This window comes from Sciurus vulgaris, assembly GCF_902686455.1.
Source record: "Sciurus vulgaris genome assembly, chromosome: 10".
NCBI lineage: Eukaryota > Metazoa > Chordata > Mammalia > Rodentia > Sciuridae > Sciurus > Sciurus vulgaris.
Genome location: NC_136470.1, coordinates 86,036,585 through 86,060,872, shown reverse-complemented (window position 1 = coordinate 86,060,872; position 24,288 = coordinate 86,036,585). Strand labels below are relative to the sequence as shown.

Genomic DNA, 24,288 nt, shown 5'->3' with positions numbered 1-24,288 from the left:
TATCAGTCTTAGTGAGAGTAGACTTGCGATTTGGGGCCCATTTGTAGTCTACCCGCCCACCTCTGTGGCTATTCCTTTCACACACCCATAATGCTAGTACTAGAGTGGCCAGTGACAGAGGCCACCATCATCAACTGACTATGTCACTCTGTCTACTTGATTGTTTTGTGCCTCTTATATGGTGGGTACTTTCTGGTGGGTATTAAAAGAAGACACAGACCTTTACATTTTGTGTTCATTCTTAAAAATTCATTCACATTTCTCCTCCCTAGATCTCATTGTCTCTAATTTTCCCATATTTTTCCTTCTAGGCCTCTGACCAATCAGTTAAAACATTTGCCACTGCATGTGAGTTCATGCTTATTCTCACTGGGCTATTTCACTTTTTAAAATGAAGTGGATGACCTGGTGCACCAAAGTTTTACCCATTGGGAGTGTTACTCCTCTCCACTGCCTTTCAAGGCCCAGTGCAGCCACAGTCTACTTTCAGCTTTCACCACATATTGAGCTAAATCATTGATAAATCAAGATTGGCCTTTCCTTTCCTCTGTTGGCTGGTGATAAGTGAAAACCCCACATTGCCACCTCTAGATAAGTGTCTTAGCCTCTTTTGATCACAAGGTCAAGGCCAAACTGAGCAACTTAGTGAGATTCTGTATAAAAATAAAATTTAAAAAGGACTGAGGATGTAGAATGCTTATTTAGCATGTGCAAGGCCCTTGGTTCAATCCCCAGAACTCCCCCACCCCTGCAAAAAAAAGAAAAAGTCCCACCTCTTATTGCTGTTGCATTTAGGATTAAGTTTCTGACTCACAAATTTGGGGGAAAATGTTCAGGATGGAAAGGAATGCATTTGCCAGGTCAATGTGTAAATCCCATGTATCTGAAGCTATCTGAATTTACCCTAGGCAAAATTCCACTGCTGGCACAGCAGTTGCTATCATACCTCTGCTTGGTTGAGTGTGAGATAGCCCACTGTCATATTCCAGGATCTGATTGGTTTTTCTAGGGGCCATATTGGTGAATTGAATGATGATACCCTGGAGATTACTACCTCTGTATTTTTTAGCTTCTAAGCATAGCACTAATCTCTGCCATTCCCCCTGAGAAGTAATATTTTTGTTTTCATAATATCATATCTTGACTTTCAGGGAGGGTCCTAAGAATTTCTCATTATAGTAGCACTTGTGTGTCTGTGTGTGTGTGTGTGTGTGTTGCTGGGGATTAAATGCAGGGATTTGCATGTGCTAGGCTACACCCTGGGTATACCATTGAGCTATACCTCAACCCATTATAGTAGCTGTCAATCCATAGAGTAAAGAATAAATGAAGCCATCTGTCATCTACCACATGTATTCATTCCAATTATGTATTTGGGGAGTAGGGAAATCACCACTGGGTGAGTCTATGGAAGCAGTGGACCCATGGTGAGCCTGACCTGACTCTTATTACTTGGTTTTTCCTTTCACAGAAGGCTATGATTTGCTTCAGATGATTAGGGATTAATATCGATTCAGACCTTGAATCCAAAATCTCTCTAGCTTTCTGGGTATTTGCCTTTCTCCAGCATACAGTTACCTGAATACATGACCATGTATCCCCTTGGGGAAGAGCTGGAAGTTCCTTGTAGCATTCTTCCTCCTGGGGACCTGATCTCTCTTTCAGAAAATGAGTTGAGTCTGAAAACTGGATGAGATCTTGACTGAGCAAGAAATCCTAATTGTTTCATTGGATTCACTGTTTGCAGTCTCCTGAGCATTTATTCTTGGTTTCTCTTGATTGTGTAAATTGAAAAATACCCTTACTAGATGCCCAACTACTTGCCCACACATAGAAAATAGGAACTACATAAAACCAGTGGATTGAGTTCAGAGACCCAGTAACTGAAGAATGCAAGCTCCTGAAAAAGAAAACAGATGATGAGGGGAAGGGAATTATGAAAGGGATTTAAAAAAATTCTTTCCTAAAATAAATATATAATTAGTTTAAAAATTCTTTCCTAGAACCAAAGGAGACGATTTCTTGATGGAAAAATTTTTACCAAGGGGCTTGCCTGCACAATGAATGAACAAAGACTCACACCAAGACACGTTGTTGTGAAATTTCTAGCACCAGGTATAAAGAAGAGGCATTAATGCTTTTGTTTGTATCATTTTCTGGTTCTTGCACTGACTTTTTTTTCTGGCTCACTTTTCCCATGTTGATTTTTGTCTCTGCCTTTCATCTTAGAGGATTTCCTCAAATATCAAAGAGTTCTTGGCTCTCTGTTTAATTTCAAGCTCTAGACAGTAGCTGATTAGAAAACTGGAAGCTGAAAGACAATGGAACAAACTTTCAGCCTTCAAAGTTCTGAGGGAAAATTATTTCCAACATAGGATTCTATGCCCAGACAAAACTTTGTCACACATAGACATAGAATGAATTTTATTTTCATATTCTCAAAGACTTAAAATTTTACCCTCTTCTCTCCATGCATCCATTCCCAGGAAACTACTAGAGGATGCGCTCCAAAAAGATAAGATAGTAAAAAATGTATAAGGAATGCATGGAGCCTTGGGATAAGAAGAGACTAAGAAAGTTCTCAGAATGCAGGAGAAGCCTGAGGTGATACCAGAACACTGGTAAAGTGATCAACCTAGAAAGAAACCCATTCAGGTAGGGGTTGCTGAGAGAAGGCTCCAGGAGGTAATGTTCCCACCAGAAAATCAAAGGTAACCCAGAGGCTACCTGATGCATTTGAATGTATAGAGAGGAATTTACATTTTCAACAGAATTTTGGGATGAACTAGGTATAAATGGAAAAGTAAAAAGAGAAACAAGAAGTAAAAACCTAAGCAAGCATTAACTTCATGGGCTGAAAGAAAGGTTGTACCAGACAACAAATTCAGTAGAGTACTCTACATGGTGTAGTACTCTACATGGTGTACATGAATAATATTGAAATAGTCATAATATTAAATATTAGGAGTGAATATTGGTTTATCAAAAATATGCTTAAAAGTATTTGAGGGGAAGAGAAGTATACTTTCGTAGAGGCTGATGGTGTAAGAAAATTAAATTCTTATCTTGATGATAGGAAATCAGTGGAATATTATCAAAAACTAAAAAACCAAGAAACAGAAACATGTAGCTGAGTACCAGAAGAAAAAGTTTAAAAAGAGTAAACAAATTGCTGTGGGGCGTGAAGATGGAAGTTGGCAGGGACTGGAAAGGACTACTTTTGTAATAACCGCTATAGAACTATTTCATGTTTCTTAAACTATGTACTCATATAACTAATAAAAATTAAGGTAAATGCCACTTTATTTCGCTTATTCTAATATGCCCATTTCCCCTTTCTTTTCTCATATCTCCTTCTCTTTTCTTCTTTACTCTTTTTCTCTAATCACAATTAGATATGGTCACAACTGCACGATTTTCAGTTGGAAGAATGTTTTTTCTTTATGAACAGTGAGACAGCCCTAGACTAACACTACTTCCACTACTAAGATCCAACTCTGTGAGCTGCTGGTGAATACAAGGTGGGGGGTGGTAGGTGGGCTCTGCCCTAGGTAATGGAGAGGTGCGTTGAGTGCAGAAAAATTTTAATTCGTAATAAAATGCGTGAAAACTTGTCTATTTTTTCCTACCATGTACCATTGACCCTGAACAACATCCGTCCATGGGTGGTGAGGAGATGGTCAACAGCCTGGGAACATCATTCTATTCTCATGCCAAGGAACACATGGAAAATTTATTTCTGAAATGGATTGGGATATTATTGAAGGGGAGAGAGTTGAGAAGAGGAATTCAGCACCTCCCACTAAGCCTTGAGTGATCCTTATCAGCCATGCCAGGCAACTAAATAGGACTCAGAAACGGAAAGATATTTATTTTGTGAATGCTCCAAGGACTGAGATGGTTCTTAGGCAGAGATCTGACCTGAGAAGGCTTGGGAAAAACTGCTGTTAACAGAATCAGTCATCCTCTGTAATGAAAATTTTCCATGTGTTGCTCACTAATTGCAGCTATGGATTTCAAGGGAAATGAAATACAATGCTCAACCTTTCCTCAAGCACCTGTCGTGTTCTCTGCCCCCAACTACACTTCACATCTTTATCCTGTGAACAAGGCACCTTTAGCCTTCAGCATGATGCCTTGAACATCCTCAGGCCAGGAGGGCAGAAGAAAAGATGCCTCTGGAGGTTTGGAAGGAAAGATTCGTCTGAGGTCAGAGCCAGAGTGATTTTAGAAAGGAATACTGACCCATCCCCTTCCGCAGAGTGAAAGGAGTAGCTGTTTGACCCCTGGGTCTCTGCTGGGAACAAAGACACAGATTTCCACTTAGGGATGTCAAAAAGGTGAACACTCAAGGGTAATGTCCTGACCTCTGGATTAAACTGAAAGCTGTAGATGCAGAACTGGGGATTTTTCAAGGTTTTAAAGAGAAGCAGGGAGTGATTGGTGGAGGAAGAGGTAGAGCAATGAGGTAAACTGGACCAAACAATGTATTCTGGCTCCTGAGAACTTCTAAACCTCAGAGGCACTGAAGGCCGAAAGCTTTCTAATGCAATTTGACCACTGCTTTGTGGGGCTGGGTATGGCAGGAAGCAGTACTGTAGTCACTAATTCTTCCTCCAGAGAGATAGGATATCCTTTTCCCTGGAGACCCCAGGATGTTGGGAAAGAGAGTCCCAGGTGGCTTAGTGGCTCAGATACCTTAGAGTAAGCTTTTAGAGACCCTCTGGTCCTAATGCATTTTTCAACAGATAAGGACCCAGATCCTTGGAGGCAGAACTGAGTTGCCTGTTAAAGTATAATTTTTAACAAGGTAAAATCATGTTTCTGGTACAGATAGTAAATGAACACGTTTCAAAGATTTTTACTGAAACTCTTTAATTAATGAGGAAACAGTAAGATTTAAAACTGGCCTGAAGTACATCTGAGAAGCTATAGACATAAAATCAATTTAATAGCTCTCGGGTTACAAGCTATACAAAAAACTGGTTTAATGGGATCATAAACTGTAAACTTTGGGACTATTAGTTTCACTGGGCAGAAATTATTTCCATTTCTACTGAATAAAAATTTTAAGTGATACTTTACAGTGAAGTAAAACAGTCTAGTAAATGGAAAGTTAAGTCTAGCACTAGAAAAACACCCAATAATCTCTGGTTTGTATCCAAGTTTCAGATGCTTTTTAAACTTGTCCAAGGTCACAACGGTAATTACAAGCAAACGTAAGATGACAGTTGGGGTCTCCTATAACTAAACCAATACTTTTTGCTCTTGTAACACAATTCTGGAAGACGAAGCTGTTCAAGAGTCAAATTGTCACTCATGGAAGCAACCGGTAGGAGAAATGGTGGATTTCCTTCTTGCCTGCCCAGGTGGGACATCTCTCTGTCGCTCCTTATGCAAACACTGACTCGTGAGTAAACCTGAACTGGGGCCCTGCTCTGTGTTCCCCAAACTAGGTCTGGAGACCTAGTTTCTTCCTTACAGCACTTTACAGGATTTCTTGACCATTCTATGACCCCTTCCACACACTCACTGGGTTTTCTTACTCAGCTTCTGTGGACTCCCAGTTGGGCCCTGCAACTCCCTCTCTGAATTGCTGAGTTCTTGCAGCACATTCAGTTGGAACCCTCATTAGAAGTCTTCAAGTGAGGCCTGAGGACACTCTGGCTGTGATATTTAACTAACTGGATTGAAGTAATGAGCATGCTTGTTTGGCATAGTGTCCTTGAACATTCTTTCAGAGCTTAAATTCAAGGATTCTCTAATAGCTCATTCCCAAAACGGGAGTGATAACTTTCATACAGGACCTAGAAAGCCTCAGGTGGGTTTACCGAGCTGGCACTGCAGTTTGGGCTTTAGGACAGATCTAATTTCCTGACTCCTCATCATAGTGAATGCGATGCCCTTCCTTTGGGAGGGCTTGTGGCTGAGTGAGTTACTCTTTGCTAAGAGATTTGGGAGCCTGAGGCAATGACATTGAGCAGCTTACAAACTATGACAAGGCATCTGCACAAACACCCTTTTGTTCTTTTGTTCTTGCCAGATCTGTGTGGGTGGCAGAGGTTGGAATAATTTCATTACCAGAGTCCATCAGCCCTGACAGCGTCTCTGTGAGATTGCCTTTTTCATGATCGTTTTGTTTACTTGTCTGGAATGGAATTCAGGTAGATAAGGAATAGGGTAGCACCGGGTAGCTATTAACCATTCAAAAGATAACTCGAGGAGGAGAATGAGTCATCTACCCCCACGCCCCACTCTCAGGTTTGTTTTTGCATTCTTTTTATCCTCTAAAATAAGAAAAGTTCCAAGAAGGCTAAGTTCCTTATAGCTAGTAAAGTAGTTCAGAACTATTATAATACCAAGTTCAGAACACAATCTGGGATGGAAATGGGAACGTTTTGAAAGTGTGAGGCCGAGATTTCAATGTTTTTTTTCTTTGTCGTACAGAATATTAGGGCCCGAGGAATATGACAGATGAGTAATTTACAGATTGGAAAAGGAAAGCCCAGATAAGCAGCAGGACTGACCCAAGTTCACGCAGCTGAGCGGAGGCACCCTTGCTGTGTGTGTGTGAGGTACGGGGATAAGAAGGAGAGCAGAGCTCTGCACTGGGGAAGCGAGTCTCTGCCTCCTAGCCCAGCTGAGTGAGGGGTAGCTCTCTGAGGCTGTACTATAAAACAAAGAGAGCAAAGCTAGATAGGAATGACTGCAGTACATTTCTCCTTCTCAAATCAAGCCTCTCTCTCCAGGCTGAGAGTCAAGGCAGGCTATTGACTCCACTCTTCGACATTTTCTTTATGTACTGTTTCTCAGCCTCCCTCCATCGAATAACAATAAAATACCAACATTTATGGAACATCTGTTGGAAGTGGTCTTTGCATTCCACTTCTAGTATCTCAATTAATCTTCACAGCCAGAGTAAGGCCTGTACAGTTAGCCTTATTTGATAGGTGAGGAAACAGGCTTAGTGAGACTGGGCATCTTGCTCCAGATCCCAGGCTGACAACCACAGAGTTGGAAATCTTACCCCCAAACTTGTCCTTAAGTACTATGCTTAGAGTTCTTCCCCACTCTTCTCTCCATGTCTTCTCTCTACCTTCCAGGTCAGTAAATTCCACCTTTAGACAAGTAGGGACCCCTGTCACTGGCACCATGCTGAAATCAGAAAAATTAGGACAGGCAAGGGAATGGAGCAGATGGGTTCAGAGCCCAGAGAGATGTCAAAATTGAACTCAGTGCACATTGTAGTTTGCCTGCCCAGCTTTCACTTGCCATTCCTCAGTGTCTCTTGGCATCCACCTCTCTCATAAAGCTTCCATACCTCACCCCTAGTTCCAAGCGATGGCCTGGTTTATTCAAGGAAAATCATGTCCCCTCGTCAGCAGATGGTTCATAAGGAAGCACAAGACCAGTCAATGGAGTGCAAGAAGTTTACAGTGGGTTTCTGAGAAAGTCCTGATTAACTTAAAACACAGAATTTCCAAAGAGAAGCCCTCTGATTTTCTCTGCACAACCTGTGCTCAGGTTTGAAGTTTGGAATGTCCACAGCTGTCTCACTAGTGAGCTGTAGAGGCAGTTTCCTGGGGCATTGACCCAGGGCCACCAGCGTATGTGGACCTTGAGGTTTGCCCTGCCACTGGACTTGGTTTCAAGAGCTGATGAATTCTGTTTAAAACACATAGAATCCATGGGTGAAGACTGAATGCTTTGGTTTGAATCTGAAATGTCCCCAAAAGTCCTAAGAATAGAAAGCATGGTCCTAAGGTTCAGGGGTGTGGCTTTTAGGCAATGCTTAGAGCATGAAAGCTCTGACCTCATATTAATCCACTGATGGCTAAAAGGACTACTGGGACCTAGTTGATCACTTGAGGCATTCCCTGGAAGGGTTTGACTTCTCCCTGGCTCCTTTGTCTTAGCTTCCCAATTAGATGAACCAAGTAGCTTTCCTCTGCCAGGCCCTTCCACCATGATGTTTCTGCCTTGGACCTGATTGACCATGCACTGAACTTTTAAAGCCCTAAGCCAAAATATATCTTTCTTCCTTTAAGCTGTTCATATCAGTAGTGAAAAACTGAATAACACGCTGAATCAAGATTCAACATCTGGGTTCTGTGGCACACACCTGCAATTCTAGTCACTTGGGAGGCTGAGACAGGAGGATCATAAGTTCGAGACCAGCCTCAGCTACATAGCAAGATCCTTAGCAACTTAGCAAGACTCTGTCTCAAAATAAAAAATTAAAAAAAAAAAAATGAAAAGGGCTGGGGATATTGTTCAATGGTAAAGTGCTCTTGGGTTCAATCCTCAGCAACCCACCTCTTGAAAAAAGTCAAGCAGATGATCCAATGGGAGTATTAACATTAATCTGAAATTAATCTGAAAAAGTTGGTTAGGAAAACAGTAGCTATGAAGCAACAACAGAGGAGGTGAAGATACCAGCACAAAGGGAAATTCTGAGAACATAGAATCTGGCACAGACCCTAAGGAGGTTCCTAAGAACCTGGGGCATTATTATTTTTTTCTTTGTATCAGGGATTGAACCCAGGGACACTTAACCACTGAGTCACATTCCCAGACCATTTTTTGTATTTTATTTAGAGACAGGGTCTTGCTGATTTGCTTAGGGCCTCACTAAATTGCTGAGGCTGGCCTTGAACTTGTGATCCTCCTGCCTCAGCCTCCCGAGCCACTGGGATTACAGGCCTGTGCCACCAAGCAGGCTCTGGGGTATTATTGTTGGGCTGTTTGTTCAGGAGATGATCTAATGGATACCAGTAGTGACCACAGACTTACTGACTTCTGTAATCTCCCTGTTTCTTGTCTCAATCCAAATCCCACCCATCCTTCAAGACTTAGGAAGTCTTTTCTATCTGGGCCTTATTTGCTTCCTTCTCCTGAAGTTTCTATGGAATCTCTTTTCTACAAAATAGAGAATTCCCATGCACCCATGGGTGAGAATTTTGTCTCGTGATTTCAAAGAAGCAGTATGTTTATTTCTTCTCCCACAGAAGAAACCAAAGTTACTTCCAGAAATCAAGGGAAAGCAAACACCACTCCACATGATATTGTGTGTATCAGCTGGCTTCTCTACAGTATCAGAATCAACAAGAAGTATGATTATAAAAAAGGGATTTATTAGATTGGCTTACATGACCAGAACCTGGATAGTCCACAATGGTCATCTATAGGCAAGAGAGACAGAGCACCAGAACAGGAAGAATCAACATTCTACCCTCATCTGAGACCAAGGCTTCTGGAAACCACCTGGAGAGTCACTGGCAGAGTCTGCTTTGGAAGAGTGAAGAAGGGGTGTCTTCTATCCTCAGATGATCAAAGCAGCAATCAAGAACCTGTTCTAGGAGAGTCGAGCTAGCATCCGCATCTGCTTCCTTGTTCTCACAGCTTTTCTTCCATCCAAGCCACCACCCTATTGGGCAGTGCTGCCCACGCTTAGGAAGGGTCTCCTGTTCACTATCCCACATTCCAATCACTCCTAGACACGTCCTCATTGACACACCCAGAAACCTCTTAATCAATGCCATCTCTTAATCCAATCAAGTTGACATTTCAACTTCACCCTTAGAGTGTGCTAAGGCTCCTAGAGAGGGATTCTGAGTGTTCTTGAGGAGGCCCTTTGTAAGTACAGCCCTTGGGTGTGTTCCTCCCTCGGTGTCTGCTCATATAGGACTGTTTCATGGTTGGGTTCAGGTGCAGAACTCCTGAGCCATTTTCAGACTATGCAGGAAAAAGACCATTGTCCTGGCTCATGGAGAAATTCCCAGAAGTGGGGGGAAAGGTGAAGAGCAACATGAACAGGTCTGACCTTGTTAAATGCTTGGAGTTGTGAATTATCTAAGCTGAAAGGAAGCTTTAAATTCACAGATGCACATTCTTCTTTTCAGCTGGGGAAAGTGAGGCTGAGAGATGAATCTGCCCAAGGCTCTACCTGTTTTAGAATATTAAAGTGACGTTTAAAAATCGCCTTTGTAGTCTAGACAAAGGTAGTTTAGTGGTAGATTGCCTAGCAAGCATGAGGCCCTGGGTTTGGTATCCAGCACTGCAAAGCACAAATGAATGAATAAACATCACCATTGAATGAATAGGGAAGCCTAGGCAGTTAGTCCATCATTTTCTTAAACATAATTCTTTATTTCTTTCTTAGGTTTCTATCACTATACAGGTTGGAAATTTGATGGAAACTAAAAAAATTTTCTAAATAAGTGACTATTTTAAAGTGAACTACCACTCATATTTATATATAGCTCTGCAGTTAAAACATTTTTATATGCTGAATTTCATAAAATTGCGTTCTGGAGGTAGGGATTATTGTTTCTATGTTTAGAAGATAGAAGCAAATCTCAGTCCCTATCCTGGTTGTTGCTGTAGATTCAGGCCTGGAGTTCTACTCTCCTTTTTCCTGTTTCCATGCTTTCTTTTGTTGTTGTTGTTGTTGTTTTTTAACATGGGATGAGAAACATCAATTTGATTTCTCTGTGAGTCCAAACCCTTTGCATTGGGAGAGCCCCTGCCTTGTCATTGGCTCAGCTGTAAGTCTAGACTCTGGGTTCAGAACTCCCTCCTTGTTTTTAGTTGACCGTGGAGTTTCTTTAATGAGGTGACCCAAAATACTACCCACTGTCGTCAAATATTAATAACTCCATTTATTTCTAAAACTTAGAGACCGTGTCATGAAAATTAATGAGTGTGCTGGTGGAAATCAATTGTCTTCTACAAAAGATTCTCTGGAGTCATTGTGTAAGAAATTATGTGGGCTGTTTTATTTTCTTTTTTCTTTTTCTTTTGGCATCTGGGATAATCTATTTCTAGCTAAAGGGTATGTTTTGATTATATTTATGATGCAAAATAATGGAGACTTCGTTGAAAAAAAAGCTTCTGGCCCTTCATTTTGTAGAAATAGAACTTTTGAAGAAAAATAATCCCAAGGAATGAAAACCCAAAGATATCATGTCAATCCAGTCTTCCTCATGACTTGGTCTTAGGTTTCTGAATTCTTTTCAGTCCTTACATTTTCACACTTGTATCTAGGATAAGGTGGATTTTTACTGAGCTGAGGACACAGAATCGAACTTGGAGAGGAAAAGAGATTTACAATCTCTTATAGTCCAGTTAGTGGGAGAGGTTGCTGATCTGGAGACCATAATTCTTGCTATACTTTATTGCCTGCCTTTCTCATTCTTTCTAAAAAAAAAAAAAAAAAAAAAAAAAAAAAAAAAAAAAAAGCCACCCTCTGAAACAAAACCAGGCATCAGAAGTTAACAATGTATTCATTTGTTCTTATAAAATATCAAAATTAAGATATTTTAATTACCTTGAATTAAGATTGAGATATTTGTCCACTGTGACTCTGCTTTCATCTCATATTTAGTAGGAAGGTGACATAAACTAGGTTGAAAGCATTTTGGGGTTTGAGCCATGAGAAAGTTGAGTTTGGGAACTAGTTAGTCTGGATTTAGTGGGGTATATTTGTGTATTTAATATATATAAACATGATAAAGATGCACAGGGGTATGCAGAAAGTTGGCAACATTTAAATACACCATTTCCATGGAAAAGACATTGACTATCTCGATAATCAAGTGAGAGGTTACTAATACTCAATATGAAGAATCAAGATAAATACATCATTTTTTCCCTCAAACAAATGGTTTATTGAAGAATTTAATGACAATCAGATAAAAATTAGTGGATATTTACTGTACCATTTTTCAATATTTTTGTGTGTTTGAAAATTTCTATAATAAAATGCAGGGACTGTATTAAAACTTAATGAAACATGAAATAATAAAGATCAGGATGAGTAAGGAAATTTATAGAAGTTTCTGATGTAGAAAAGCAAATTGTTACAAAACCAAAAATAACCAAAGGAAGTAATTCATTAACAGGAAAAGATAATGTTTCCATAACAACTGTAGATAGGCTCTTGGGTTGTTCGATAATCTAATTAATGAGTGAAGTGAATCATACAAACCCTTGGAAAATTTGAAACTATTCTGTAGATTTGGCATGGAATGCTCATATCAATGATGATAATATAAAACTGATAACAAACCACTACAACAAGGATATCAATGATAGACTTGTTAAAAAAAATGCTAGCAAACTTGTTAATGAAGGTGTTACTCATTGATTCAGAGTATTTATGATGATTCACTATACTCAGAAATGTGAAATGCCCTCTTGGTGGTCTAATGTTTATGTATGAATGTTATAAGATTTTTCCTAACAGGACAATAATCCTAAGATTATCTGTGACATTATTAACAAAAAATTGTAAACCTAAAAGAAAGGGAGACTGAGGAGTAGATTTGGTGATTTTGAAAACCCCTGAGTAACAATGACAATAGCAATTGCTACTATTATTGAGCTCTCATTATTTGTCATGCATTATATCAGAGGTCAGCAGACTATAGGCCCTGGACCAAACCTGTCCTGCTTCTGCTTCTATAAATAAAGTGGGTTTTTTCCTTTTTCTTTTTCTTTTTTTTATACTGGGATGGAATCCAGTAGTACTCTACCACTGAGCTGTACTCCTATCCCTGTTTTGATACAGGGTCTTCCTAAATTGCTGAGGCTGGTCTTGAACTTGAGATCCTCCTGCCTCAATGTTCCAAGTTGCTGGACTTATAGGACAATTTTATTGGAATCCAGCAATAACCTTTGGGGATCAACGTGACTACCTTTGTGCTGTAAAGGAGGAGTTGAGCGATTATGACAGAAACGACATGGCTTTAAAGCCTAAAATAATTACTCTTTGGCCCTTACAGAAAAAGTTTGCTGGCCCCTGGACTGTGTGCTGATCATCTTTGTGGCACATTGTAGTGTTTCCAGATAGTATGTCCACATAGGATTCCAGTCCACATGCTCTTGAGAAAATGTGACCATGTCCTGCTCCCATCAAGAGGCAGACTGAGTGGGTACTGTTGCCACCTTGAGCAGTAACATGTCATAGAAGTGAAGTTGAGTCGTGCCAGATAGAAGTTTTCCTTAATCTGGCTGCAACATCTGCTTCCTAAAGTCCTGCTTCAGTTGCCAGTTAAGAAGTACCACTATCTGAGACGACATGCTATGAGAATCTCAAATCTCATAGAAAGGGCCTGGTGGATGAGATTCCATGTCAGGAGAGAGGACAAGGCTCACAGGAGAGCCAGGCATATGAGTGAAGAAGCCATCGTGGAAGTGGCTCTTCCAGCTCCAGCTGTCCAGGTGGTGCCCTGTGGACCACACACAGATCACCCAACGAGCCCTTCCAGAATTCTTGACCCACAAAATCATCACTGTAACAGATTGGTTGTTTTTATCATTTGAATTTGGGGTTAATTTTTAAAAGCAGCAAATAGTTAGTTGGAATGATCCTATATAATCCTCAAAATGGCCACATATGATAGGAGTTAGGAGTCCAAATAACTAAATACCCACAGTACATCTTTGGTATAATATACCCACGGTATATCTATGAAATACTGCTGGAAAGGAATTCAAGAATATAGTAAACATTATTAGAGAAAGAACATCAAGCACCTCCCCCCAAATTGCTCAGAGTCAAGAAGTTTGCCCAAAGTTTGAAAAGAGCTGGAGAAATGTCCTGTGATTATTTTGATTTTGGGGAATCTTGATCATCCAATGACTAATGTCTCTAAGAGTCTCAAATTAGATCTTGGATCAACTCTCATTTTAGATGGCTAGGGCTTGTGAATGGTATAATCGAAAACACAGGCTTTCCTTGACAACTCCATTTAATTACAGACTTTTTAAAAAGGGCTATGCTTAAACCCTTAGAATCAAAGAAGACATTAGGAATAGGATAGTTCATAATTATGATAGTTGATACTACATCAACTCACCACAATGCCCTTGAATGAAATATGCTAATAAAACTTCTTTCACTTAATTATGGAAATAATCTTTCACAATAGAAGGTAATCAGACTAATCTTTAAAATATTTGAAAAAATATTTTAAATGAATTGGATTTTTCTTAGGGCAAACTAGTGTTTTACCTTCTGATCTTGAGTAATCATGTCTGTTTTATCCAGCAGCCTCTATTTTCCTGAAAGTCAGGACTTACCTCCTTTTATCTGCAGCTCGTATACATCTAGTACTGTGCCTATACACAGTGAAAATTCAGAAAATATTTTTATGGACTTGCATCATCATCTGCTGTTTTTACAATCTATTGATTCATATACTCCTAGCAATGATGTTGCAATACACTGTCACCCTAGTCTCTACAAAGGAACCAAGCCTAAGAGAGGGAAAGTGATTTGCCCAGGATGGTCCTTAGAAGAAGGCAAGGTCAGGATTCAGTCTCGTTCAGAATTCTGTGGAAACAAGAGACAAAAACAATCAAACACAAGGCATTTCATTGCTCTCCTGCTGTTGTAAATTCCACTATTTTCTCTCCTTTTTGCTCCATTGACTTACCATATTATGCTTTTCAATTACAGTCGTCAACTTCCTCCCACAATTGCTCAGTATTCTGGGCCGTAATTGCTCCTCAAAGAACCTCAATTCACATGCCCACAATTTCCCTATCAACTCCGCAGCCCTCCCTGCCTCCACAGGCCCAAGGCTAATGCAGCCCACATAGGTATAGACACCTGTGATTACTGCCATTTTCCACTGGTTTAGTTATCCCAGGAGAAGTGTATTCTAGAGTGCCTCTTAAGTGCTGTGTAGTGATAATACTCTGATGTAGGTAGGTGGCCAAGAATCATCATCCCACATGCTATTATCAAAAAGCGGTTCCTTCCAAGGTGGGGAGCGGACATGTTCACTCACACGACTGAGGGGAGATACAAAGGTGAGATCCTCTGAAATTAAGGTCTATTTCTTGTCCTTAAGTTAAAGGTAAAATGCTCCTTCCTTGATAGTATATTAAAGTCTTCACTTAAGTGATAAAAATCTTCAGTGAATAAATGACTGACTTGTGCTCTACAAGAAAATAAGTAGTCAAGAAATAAAGGATTCCTCCAATTTCTTATGTATAAATTTAAAAAAAATTATTATTATTACCATGTATTGAGCCCAGGGGTATTTAAGCACTGATCCACATCCCTACCTCTTTTTATGTTTAATTTTGAGACAGAATCTCATTAAGTTGCTGAAGGCCTTGCTAACTTACTAAGTCTGGCCTCAAGTTTGTGATCCTCCTGCCTCAGCTTCCTGAGTCCTTCGGGTTCCAGGTGTGTACTACCAGGCCCAGCTTCTTAGGAATTCTGGAAATGTGTTTCAAAAGAATTTGAGCAGGTCACAGGACCTGAGAACTTAAAAGGGCCTTGAGAGGATGAGGGATTGGGGGTCTGCACAGGGAGCAGGCCTTGGCCAAGTCACCCAGCAATGGTTCTAAAAGACTGCAGTGTTAAGACTCCCAGATGCGCAACCACTCTGGAAAGCAGTATGGAGGTTCCTAAGAAAACTTGTAATGGAACCACCATTTGACCCAGCTGTCCCCTTCCTCAGTTTATACCAAAATACTTAAAATCAGCATACTACAGTGATACAGGCACATCGATGTTTATTGCAGCTCGATTCACAATAGCTAAAATATGGAACCAATCTAGATGCCTTTCAACAGATGGATGAATAAAGAAAATGTATAAATACAATGTGGAATATTACTCAGTCTTAAAGAAGAATGAAATTATGGCATTTGCAGGTAAATGGATGGAACTGGAGAGTATCATGCTAAGTGAAATAAGCCCATCCAAAAAAACCAAAGGCCCAAATGTTGTCTCTGATAAGCTGATGCTAATTTATAATAGGGGTGGGTGGGTGGGGAAGAATGAAGGAACTTTGGATTGTGCAGAGGGATATGAGGAGAGCAGAGGAGGGGAGGGAGTGTGGGGATGGGAAGGACTGTGGAAAGAGCATTATTGTCCTACATACATGTATGATAATGCTATACATGACTCTTCACCATATTCATTTGTGTAAAATGTGTCAAAATGCATTCTACTGTCATGTATAACTAATTTGAACAAATTAAAAAAAAAAAAAAGACTTCCAGATGACCTTCTTCACCTTGGTTAATCAGGGTGGACACTGGTGTTGGGCACTTCTACCTTCATGCTCCTAGGAACTTCTTTCAGGGGCTATTATAGAAACACCAGGTGTCTGGACTAATGGCTACTGCCATTTATTCATCTATAATATGCTATGTGTTATTTCTAGACACTCAAGTCAAGAGCTTGAGTTAAACACTTTGGCCAAGAAAGCCAATATTGTGAAGAAATTAAAAAATAACAACAAACAAAATGAAAAAGCAAGGTAACAATGGAGGTGATCGATGTGAGATTGCAAATCCCCTCTCCTCCACCTTAGGAGTGGGAGGAACAGGCGAAGACCATCCTGAGATCATGATAATGCTTCGAGGAGAGACAAAGAGATCAGGTGCAAAGACTTTTCCAGCCTGAAGCCCAGGGGGACCTCTAATCACTCCCAGAAGAGGGAACCCCTTTCCTCAGGGTTAGCTAAAAGTAGGACCAGTGTCACCCCTGGTCCGCCTCAAGCCAGCAACACCCCAGAGTCAGCAACAGCCCGACACCTGGCCAAGGCAAAGCGAGCTGAAACCACAACAGCCTGAATAACACCAGCACCACAGCATGCAGCTGAGCTAGAGCTCTTACCTGTGGACCCCTCCCAGGGTCTTGGTTTTGTCCTCAGCACAGTCTATAGCAAGAAGCAAGAATTGTGAGAGGGCCAGTGTGAACAGTTCTGGGGAAAGAATTACCTACTGTACAGGAAGACACTATGCTAATAACATTTCATAAGAGACCAGGGCTATGTTGAGAGCCCCACAATTTCTCTGCATATATATAACCAGTATTATTTTTTGTACATATTAGTTTGAACTGGGGGAAACTGCCTGTTCTGTAGGCCAAAAAACCATCAAGTAACAGACATTCCATATGCCTCAAACTAATGTATATAATATATATTCTTTGGGAAAGTAAGTAAAAAAGTAATCAAGAAATACAATTGTGCAGGATATGGGCTATATAAAGAGTAAATATTTTACACTCCAAGAAAAGAAATGAAGGAGAGTAGTTGGGAGAAACCTCTAAGAAAAAAATGACATCTGTGTTGGGACATGAAGGCTCACAGAGGAAAGCAATGGAAATTAATCACTGTGAGTTGGATTTAATAAGTCAAGGAGGCTTTGGGTGATGGGGAAGTAACAAGTACAGGACTTGTAATCTCACTGTCAACAAGTAGAAAACTGAATAAAATAAATGAGACTAAACTACCTTCAGATGTTGGTCAATAAGCCTCACAGGATCATAATCACTGGGAATAGAAAATAAACCAGATGAGTCCTTCAGTGGATTAAAATGGATACATTTTAAAAGATTAAAATGATAAGCCAGGCCTGGTGGCACATGCCTGTAATCTCAGTGGCTCTGGAAGCTGAGGCAAGAGAACTGTGAGTTCAAAGCCTGTCTCAGAAACTTAATGAGGTCCTAAGCAACTCAGTGAGACTCTGTCTCTAAATAAAATAGAAAAAAGGGCTGGGGATGTGGCTCAGTGGTAAAGTGCTCCTGGGTTCAATCCCCACTACCAAAAACAAAACAAGATTAAAATTATAAGAAGTATGTTTTCTGATTATACAAAATTACATTAGAAATTAAAAAAATAGACTGAAAATAGTTAAGAATAAACATAGTTTTAAGTACCTTTTTTAAGTAAAAAGAAGAGAGGCCTACACTCTACTCTGGAAATTTCTATGATTTGAGTGTGTTCCCCAAAAGTAAATGTGTTGGAAGTCTAATCCCCAAATTCATGCTCATGGTGTTTGGAGGTGAGGTTTTTGGTAGATAATCAGGATGTTAGGATGGGACTCCTGTGATGTCATTAGTGGCTTTAACTTCATGACTGGATTAATGCATCGATGACTTCCTGATTTGAAGGGACTATTGGGAGGTGATGGAAACTGCAGGAGGTAGGACCTGGTTGAAGGAAGTAGGTCACTGGGGATGTGCTTTGGGAACAGTTTTGTCACTAGCCCCTTCCTCTCTGTTTCTGTTTTTTGGCTGCCAGGAAGTGAGCAGTGAGCAGCTTTCCTCTGCCAGACACTTCTGCCATGATGTTTCTGCCTTGGAGAAGGCCAACCACCAACTGAAGCCTCTGAAACCGTGAGCTCAAATAAATCCCCTAAGTTGATTTTCTCCGGTATTTTGCACAGTGGTGAAAAGCAGGCTAACACAGGTGAAGACAGATTTTGTGATGCGGAGCTTATAGTGACCTTCCAGAATATGGATTTGGTGGAGTTTTGGAAAGAGAAACCAGTTTGTAGGCCTCCCTCAACTCCTCCTCTCTGCTCCACCTATTCCCACTCTTGTCCACGTTCGTTCTCCTCAGTCATCAGGGGAATTGCGTGGATATGAATAACAAGGATGATGGAAGCAGTATCCTAACAGATGCAGGAACTGGAAGATGATTTCTATGCCCAATGCTCTTTTTTTTTTTTTTGTTTTTGTGCCACTAACCCCTGAGGAACCTGGTGGTTTATTGCTTGGGACCCTTCCAGAAGAGGAAGTTGTCAACTCTTTGCTTTGATAATTCAATTTACCATTCTTCACACTCACCCTAACCCACTTCCCATCACTTTTCACTGCACCGTGTCACGAAGAGCCCCAAGAACCTAGACCTAGCAATCACAGAGAGGGAGCACACACATGTGGACAAGGTACTTCAAGTCTTGGCTAACGGCAGTACCAGCTTCAGTTGTCTACGTCATCAGGAGAGGACTCTGGATGGGAGGGGTTATTATAGTGTTCCATACTTCTCTGAAATCTAGAGCAAATCAGGGCTTCTTAGAGCAGTTAGTGGTACATCAGTCCTGCTTCTATGTAGTCTTTTTACACAGACTCTAGAGTAGATACACCTCTTTGTTTTCAATATCACACATTGTCTCCATCAGCAGATGTAAGAAATCCCCAACCTCTCTAGAACTGAGCAGTGCAACACTCGCATAATTTTATGTAGCGGCTCTGGCTCTGGCTTTTTGAAACTCTTGGCAGAGGAACCAATCCCTAGGTCTCTACCAGGTAGAAGGAATTTGGACAGAAGGAACTGCAGAAATTTTGGGAGAAAGGTCCACCCTGCAGTCTAGGAAGTTCACTTGGTGGTGATGTGGAGGATAGATGAAATAGATAATTAAGGGGGGAGCAAAGGATTTTATTGTAATGAGTCATTGCTTCTCACTGGGGGCAATACTGCTCATAGGGCATGTTTTGGAATTTTGTGGAATTGTTTGGTTTGCTATTGGTATTGGTGGGCAGGAACAAAGAATGATGTATTTTTTTGGTGCCACCAACCCCTGATGAACCTTTAGTTTGGGACCCTTTTTACATTGCATAGGCCAACTCCAAACAACTTAGAATTGTCCTCTATTTCATGTAAAAGTTGAATATATATTTTAATGATAGAGAAAGTGTAGAATTTAACTCTATTTTACATATGCACACAGTGTTAATGGTATTTTAATCCCAACATAAAACACCTGTGCTGGCCACATTTAAAACTACAGCACTCAGTGATTCCATGAAGAGGCACAAGCCTCTGACTACTTGCTGTGTGCTCTAGTGAAGGTGCACTTAGCAATTACATGACTCAAATATATCATTATTTCATCATAAATTACTTTATTTCTGTATGTATTAGGCATTATATTGTTGATGAAAATGATATACGTTGATAGGTTATATTATCTATAACTTCCATTTCAGGTACTAAATAAGGCATCACAAAATATGTTTTGTTTTTGTTTCTTTCCTTTTAGAAAAAGGAGCATTAGATCTATTGATGTTTAAGATGCCTGGTTTAGATGGTAAACATTGAGAGCCTAAAGAAAGACCTGAAGAGTGGAAAAGAATGTTATGAATGTAGAATTAACAGAATTTGGAAAGTGTTGGGACTCAGTAGATTATAATTAAGCTCTGTGTCAACCTTCCCTTCTGCAGCCTAAATAAACCCAAAGCCATCATCCTACTTTGCCTGCTTCACAAACCCCTCATTATCTCGGCTGCTGTCTGCAAAAGCACTTCCCTGGGTCTCCAAATGGTGTTTAGTTGTGTGTTTCCAAATGGAGCTTAAACATATTAAACAAGGAGCCAAGTTTCCCAATCCCCTCACAAATGCACTGTGTACTAGCCTGTAGATCCAACCACGTATGTGAATATCCACATACAGGATATATTATCAGTGGTCCAACCCTGTTCCTCCATCTTCTGCATTTGCCAAGTGACTTGCAATTGCTAGCACCTGCATTTCTTTGATTAAGAATCTTCTTTGGCCACCAGAGCCCATCATGAGGGATGTTGGAAGTGTGGGACTTAGTGTCCTTTCCTATCTCCCAAAGAGGTTAGCTCCCTTTTCCTTTGCATGGGATACCTTTAAGGTCTGTGTCCTGTACTGCTTCCCAGAATAATAGGATTAAGATACATTCACACAGTCATAGCCCATTTGATTAGGAGCCCTATATCCATTGCCATCTCTTTCTCATTTCTTCCTCTCTTCACTACTATTTCTTTCACCCCCAAAATAAACTACTTTGCTGTCCCATCTTTGTCCCAAGATCAGCTTCTGGGGTAACCCACACTTCAAAGATGTTTCATCCATTGGGCTGGAGTCCTCTGGTTGAAGAGGAATGCAGTCAAGAGTACAGGCCTGGAATCCACTGTAGCAACTCACTCTCTGACTTAAGGCATGTTATTGTTATTTTTCTCTCTCTCTGGGCTTTAGTTTTCTTATATTTAAAATATAGCCTTTGGACTGGATTAATATTTCTCATAATGCAGTCTTTAGAAGAACATTAAATTATTGGAATGTAATAGTTGTCATGAAGAAAAGAGGAAAGAGAAAAGAAAGGTGCTGTTCTGTCAAATGGGTCCCTTTATTTCTCAGGATCATGCTGAAGCACAGGTGGCAGGCCTAGTTCAGTGCCTGACATATAGCAGGCTAAAATGAATGAACGGCAATTGACCTGAATTCAAACCGGTTAGCTTATGTTCCACATGCAATAGTCATGATTGGACAGGGGTCCTTAACCTGAAGTCCATGAACTCCCTAAAGTTGTAATAAAAATTGCATACACTGTGCCCTAGTGCCTTTGTCAAGGGTAAATTCCTTATAAATCAATTAGGTTCTTAGACTCCCTAAAAGTCTGAAGTCATTTTCCCTTTATCAAATTGTTTTGAAACATAACAGCAACTCATTTCTTTTGAGTTTCAATGATGCATCAATGAACACTTCCTTGATAATAAGATAAACATCTCTCCTTTTGGGGGAATACTTCCCAGGTCTTTGTGCAATGGTCAATTGGAGAAATTTATTAGAATTTCTCATCTATAAATGCAAAATGCATTCTAAAAGAATTCAGAAAAATAAATGGATTCAAAAAATCCTGGGTTTCACAAAAAAAGCATTGATATTTGGGTAAAAATGAAAAAAATATATATATATATAACCTGGCAGATTTGGTGGATTTATGCTGTATGTTAGAATAGGGGTGAAATATGCCCTGAATGGATCAGGACAACTGGGCTTCCATTGAACATTTCCTTTGATGGAGTGACAGATCCCAGGTCTTGAATTCAAACGCTTTGTCTCACTGAGTGCCCTTCACTGCATCGGCGTGTCTTGGTGTTTGCTTGCAGTGATGTTTCTGTCTGAGATGGTTTACGCAGTCCTTTCCCACTTGTAAGACCTTCACAAATGTTCTCCAGGCCCTTGGAGATTTGCTGTTATCTTAAACCGGAGCAGCAGGGCACTTTCTGCATGAGTCAACCTCAGGGAGTATGGAATGAACCCCTGCAGGTGTTTCCAGCTCCACCAGCTCCAATTTTTAAAATCTTTCTCGACACACGAAGCTTAATCTTTGGTTGTTATTGACAACTGTTGTCACCACATTTGAGAGCGTGTGCAAGGGACCATGTGGAAGAAGTGTGGGCAGGCAGGAAGGAGAGAAGACAAATTGGCAGAAATGATTTTAAAAGAGCCTGTTTTTCCAATTATTTAAATTCACCTGGTTTGGTCTACAGCATAACATTTTTGTTTTTAAAAATAAATTGTGCCTTGGTATGAAATAAATGTATTATTATGGGTAAAAGAAAACACATTGTCAAAATAATTGCTATGTGAGATAGAATCTGGTTTCAGCAAAATCTTTTTAGTGTTTACAGACAGGGAGCAGGCTTTGCTTAAACTAAACTAACCTAATGCATTAATACAATGGCCTCTGCTGTACTTTTCTTTATCAGTTAAAATTCCTAGCTCAATGAGTCTTCACATTTTTTGTGAATGTGGGGATTCCTTTTCACTTTTTTTTTTAAATTGAGGGCCTGAAGCAGTAGTTGTACTCCTAATAACCACTAGAGAGAGAAAATGTAATGTTCTAGCTGTTGATTGCTGATTAACAGACTGTCTCATATTTCGTGGCTTTAAGAGACATTGATTTGTTTGGTTCTTACATTAGCATTAAGACAGGAATTGTCAGGGACCATTTGTCTCTGATTCACACATTAAGATGAAGTTGCTTGAAGACTGGGATCTGGAAACATTTGAAGCCTAAGGCACTCACCTATTGAAGGTTAATACTGATATGGGACTGAATAAAATCTATACTTGGCCTTTCCAAGTGGTTTCTTTGCTTTCACCTGGCATGGTGACTGAGTTTCAAGAGCAGGTGCCATCTGCATCACCTTTTATAATCTGAACACAGGGCTCCTAGACTCAAGTCGCAAAATTCACTTCTGCTCCAGTGATAAGCCCACTCAGACTAACTGGGAGGTGAAGGTCAACATTGCTGTCAGAAAGTCTATTACAAAATAAAACCACAGCAACCAGAAAACAAATGCTGGCAAGGATGCAGAGAGAAAATTGTTGAGTAAAGTCTTCTTTATATATCAAATATACTTGAGTCAAACCATCAATCAATGTACCTAACTGGCATTTACAGAAGACTTTATCCAACAGCTATAGAAGGCACAGATTTTTTTTCAAATGCAAGATTTCCCACATGGTGGGCAAACATCTAGACCTTCCTAAATTAAATTTTAAAAAATCATGTGAAACATATATTTTTGACCACAATGCAATAAGTTGAAAAACCACAACAGAAATATGTATGAAACCCCCACAACAATTTAGAATTAATTAACACATTCTAAAATAAACAATGTGTCAAAAGATCAGAGCTCAGAAAGGAAATCAGCCAACATTTTAGCTGAATGATATGTAAACACAACAGATCAAAATTTGGGAGATGAAGTCAAAATAGTTCTTAGAGGGAAATTCATAGTTATATGTGGGAATGTTTTAATAGCAATCTTGTAGCTTCATTCTTTTTTTATGAGTTCATGTCTTTTATTAACTCATACACACTACTTGTCTTCTGGTTTGTTGAAGCAGTAAGTCAGACAGCACTTGCCACAATAATGTCTGTCAAAGTGGCTGAAAAAATCCAGCACCATATTTGTCTGAAGGCCACTCCCAGCACAGGAAACTGACTTGGCCATTGTCATCCACCTTATAATATTTCAGGACAGCCCACGTAACCTTCTTTCTCTTATGGTTATTCTTTTGGGGAGTGGTGTAAGACTTCTTCCTTTTCTTTGCACCACCACAAAGCCTCAGCACAAGATGAAGGGTGGACTCCTTAGGAATGTTGTGGTCAAAGTACATCCATCTTCCAGTTGCTTACCAGCAAAGATCAGTTTTCACCAATAAGGAAGGAACTCTTATTATGGATCTTGACCTTTACATTTTCTGTAGTGTCCAAGGGTTCAACCTCGAGTGTGAAAGTCTTCCCCATAAGGGTTTTTATGAAAATCTGCATCACAGTGGTGGTCCCACTTGAAGCCAAAGAAAAGGGAGACATGGATTAGACCTGGGGACACAGTTTGGGTGACTCATAAGCCACTGCCAGAGACTGGATCAAAGCACACACACTGCATGATTCATTATTTTTTTATAAAATTATTTATTTACTTTTTTTTAACTGACTGCATTTTGATTCATTATACACAAATAGGGTACATCATTTCATTTCTATGGTTGTACATGATGTAGATTCATACCATTTGTATTATGATACATGAACATAGGGTAATGATGTCTGTCTCATTCTACCATTTTTCATACCCCACCCCTCTCATTTCCTTCTACATAATCTAAAGTTCTTCTATTCTTCCCTCACTCCCCAACTCCCCACTCCCATTATATATCATTCTCCACTTATCAGGGAAACGTTTGGCCTTTGGTTTTGGGG

The 24,288-nt window shown here is 40.0% G+C and overlaps 1 protein-coding gene and 1 pseudogene across 4 annotated transcripts in view; one reads left to right on the top strand and one right to left on the bottom strand.

The window, feature by feature from the left end:
- The window catches only part of RTP4 (receptor transporter protein 4), a 114,346-nt gene that overhangs the window by 6,796 nt on the left and 83,262 nt on the right, over positions 1 to 24,288 (top strand). Inside the window, exons 3-4 of one of the 3 annotated variants that reach the window (XM_079101487.1) lie at positions 2,004 to 2,115; positions 5,289 to 5,369. In XM_079101487.1, the coding sequence (XP_078957613.1) occupies positions 2,004 to 2,115; positions 5,289 to 5,369 (193 nt within the window). Of the gene's footprint in view, positions 1 to 2,003; positions 2,116 to 4,007; positions 9,135 to 18,056; positions 18,192 to 24,288 lie in introns of those variants that run through there. The other 2 variants (XM_079101488.1, XM_079101486.1) reach the window with 2 other exon arrangements.
- Positions 21,028 to 23,949, bottom strand: LOC306638239 (ubiquitin-ribosomal protein eS31 fusion protein-like; annotated as a pseudogene). Its single transcript has one exon. The product of its transcript is annotated as a ubiquitin-ribosomal protein eS31 fusion protein-like (transcript).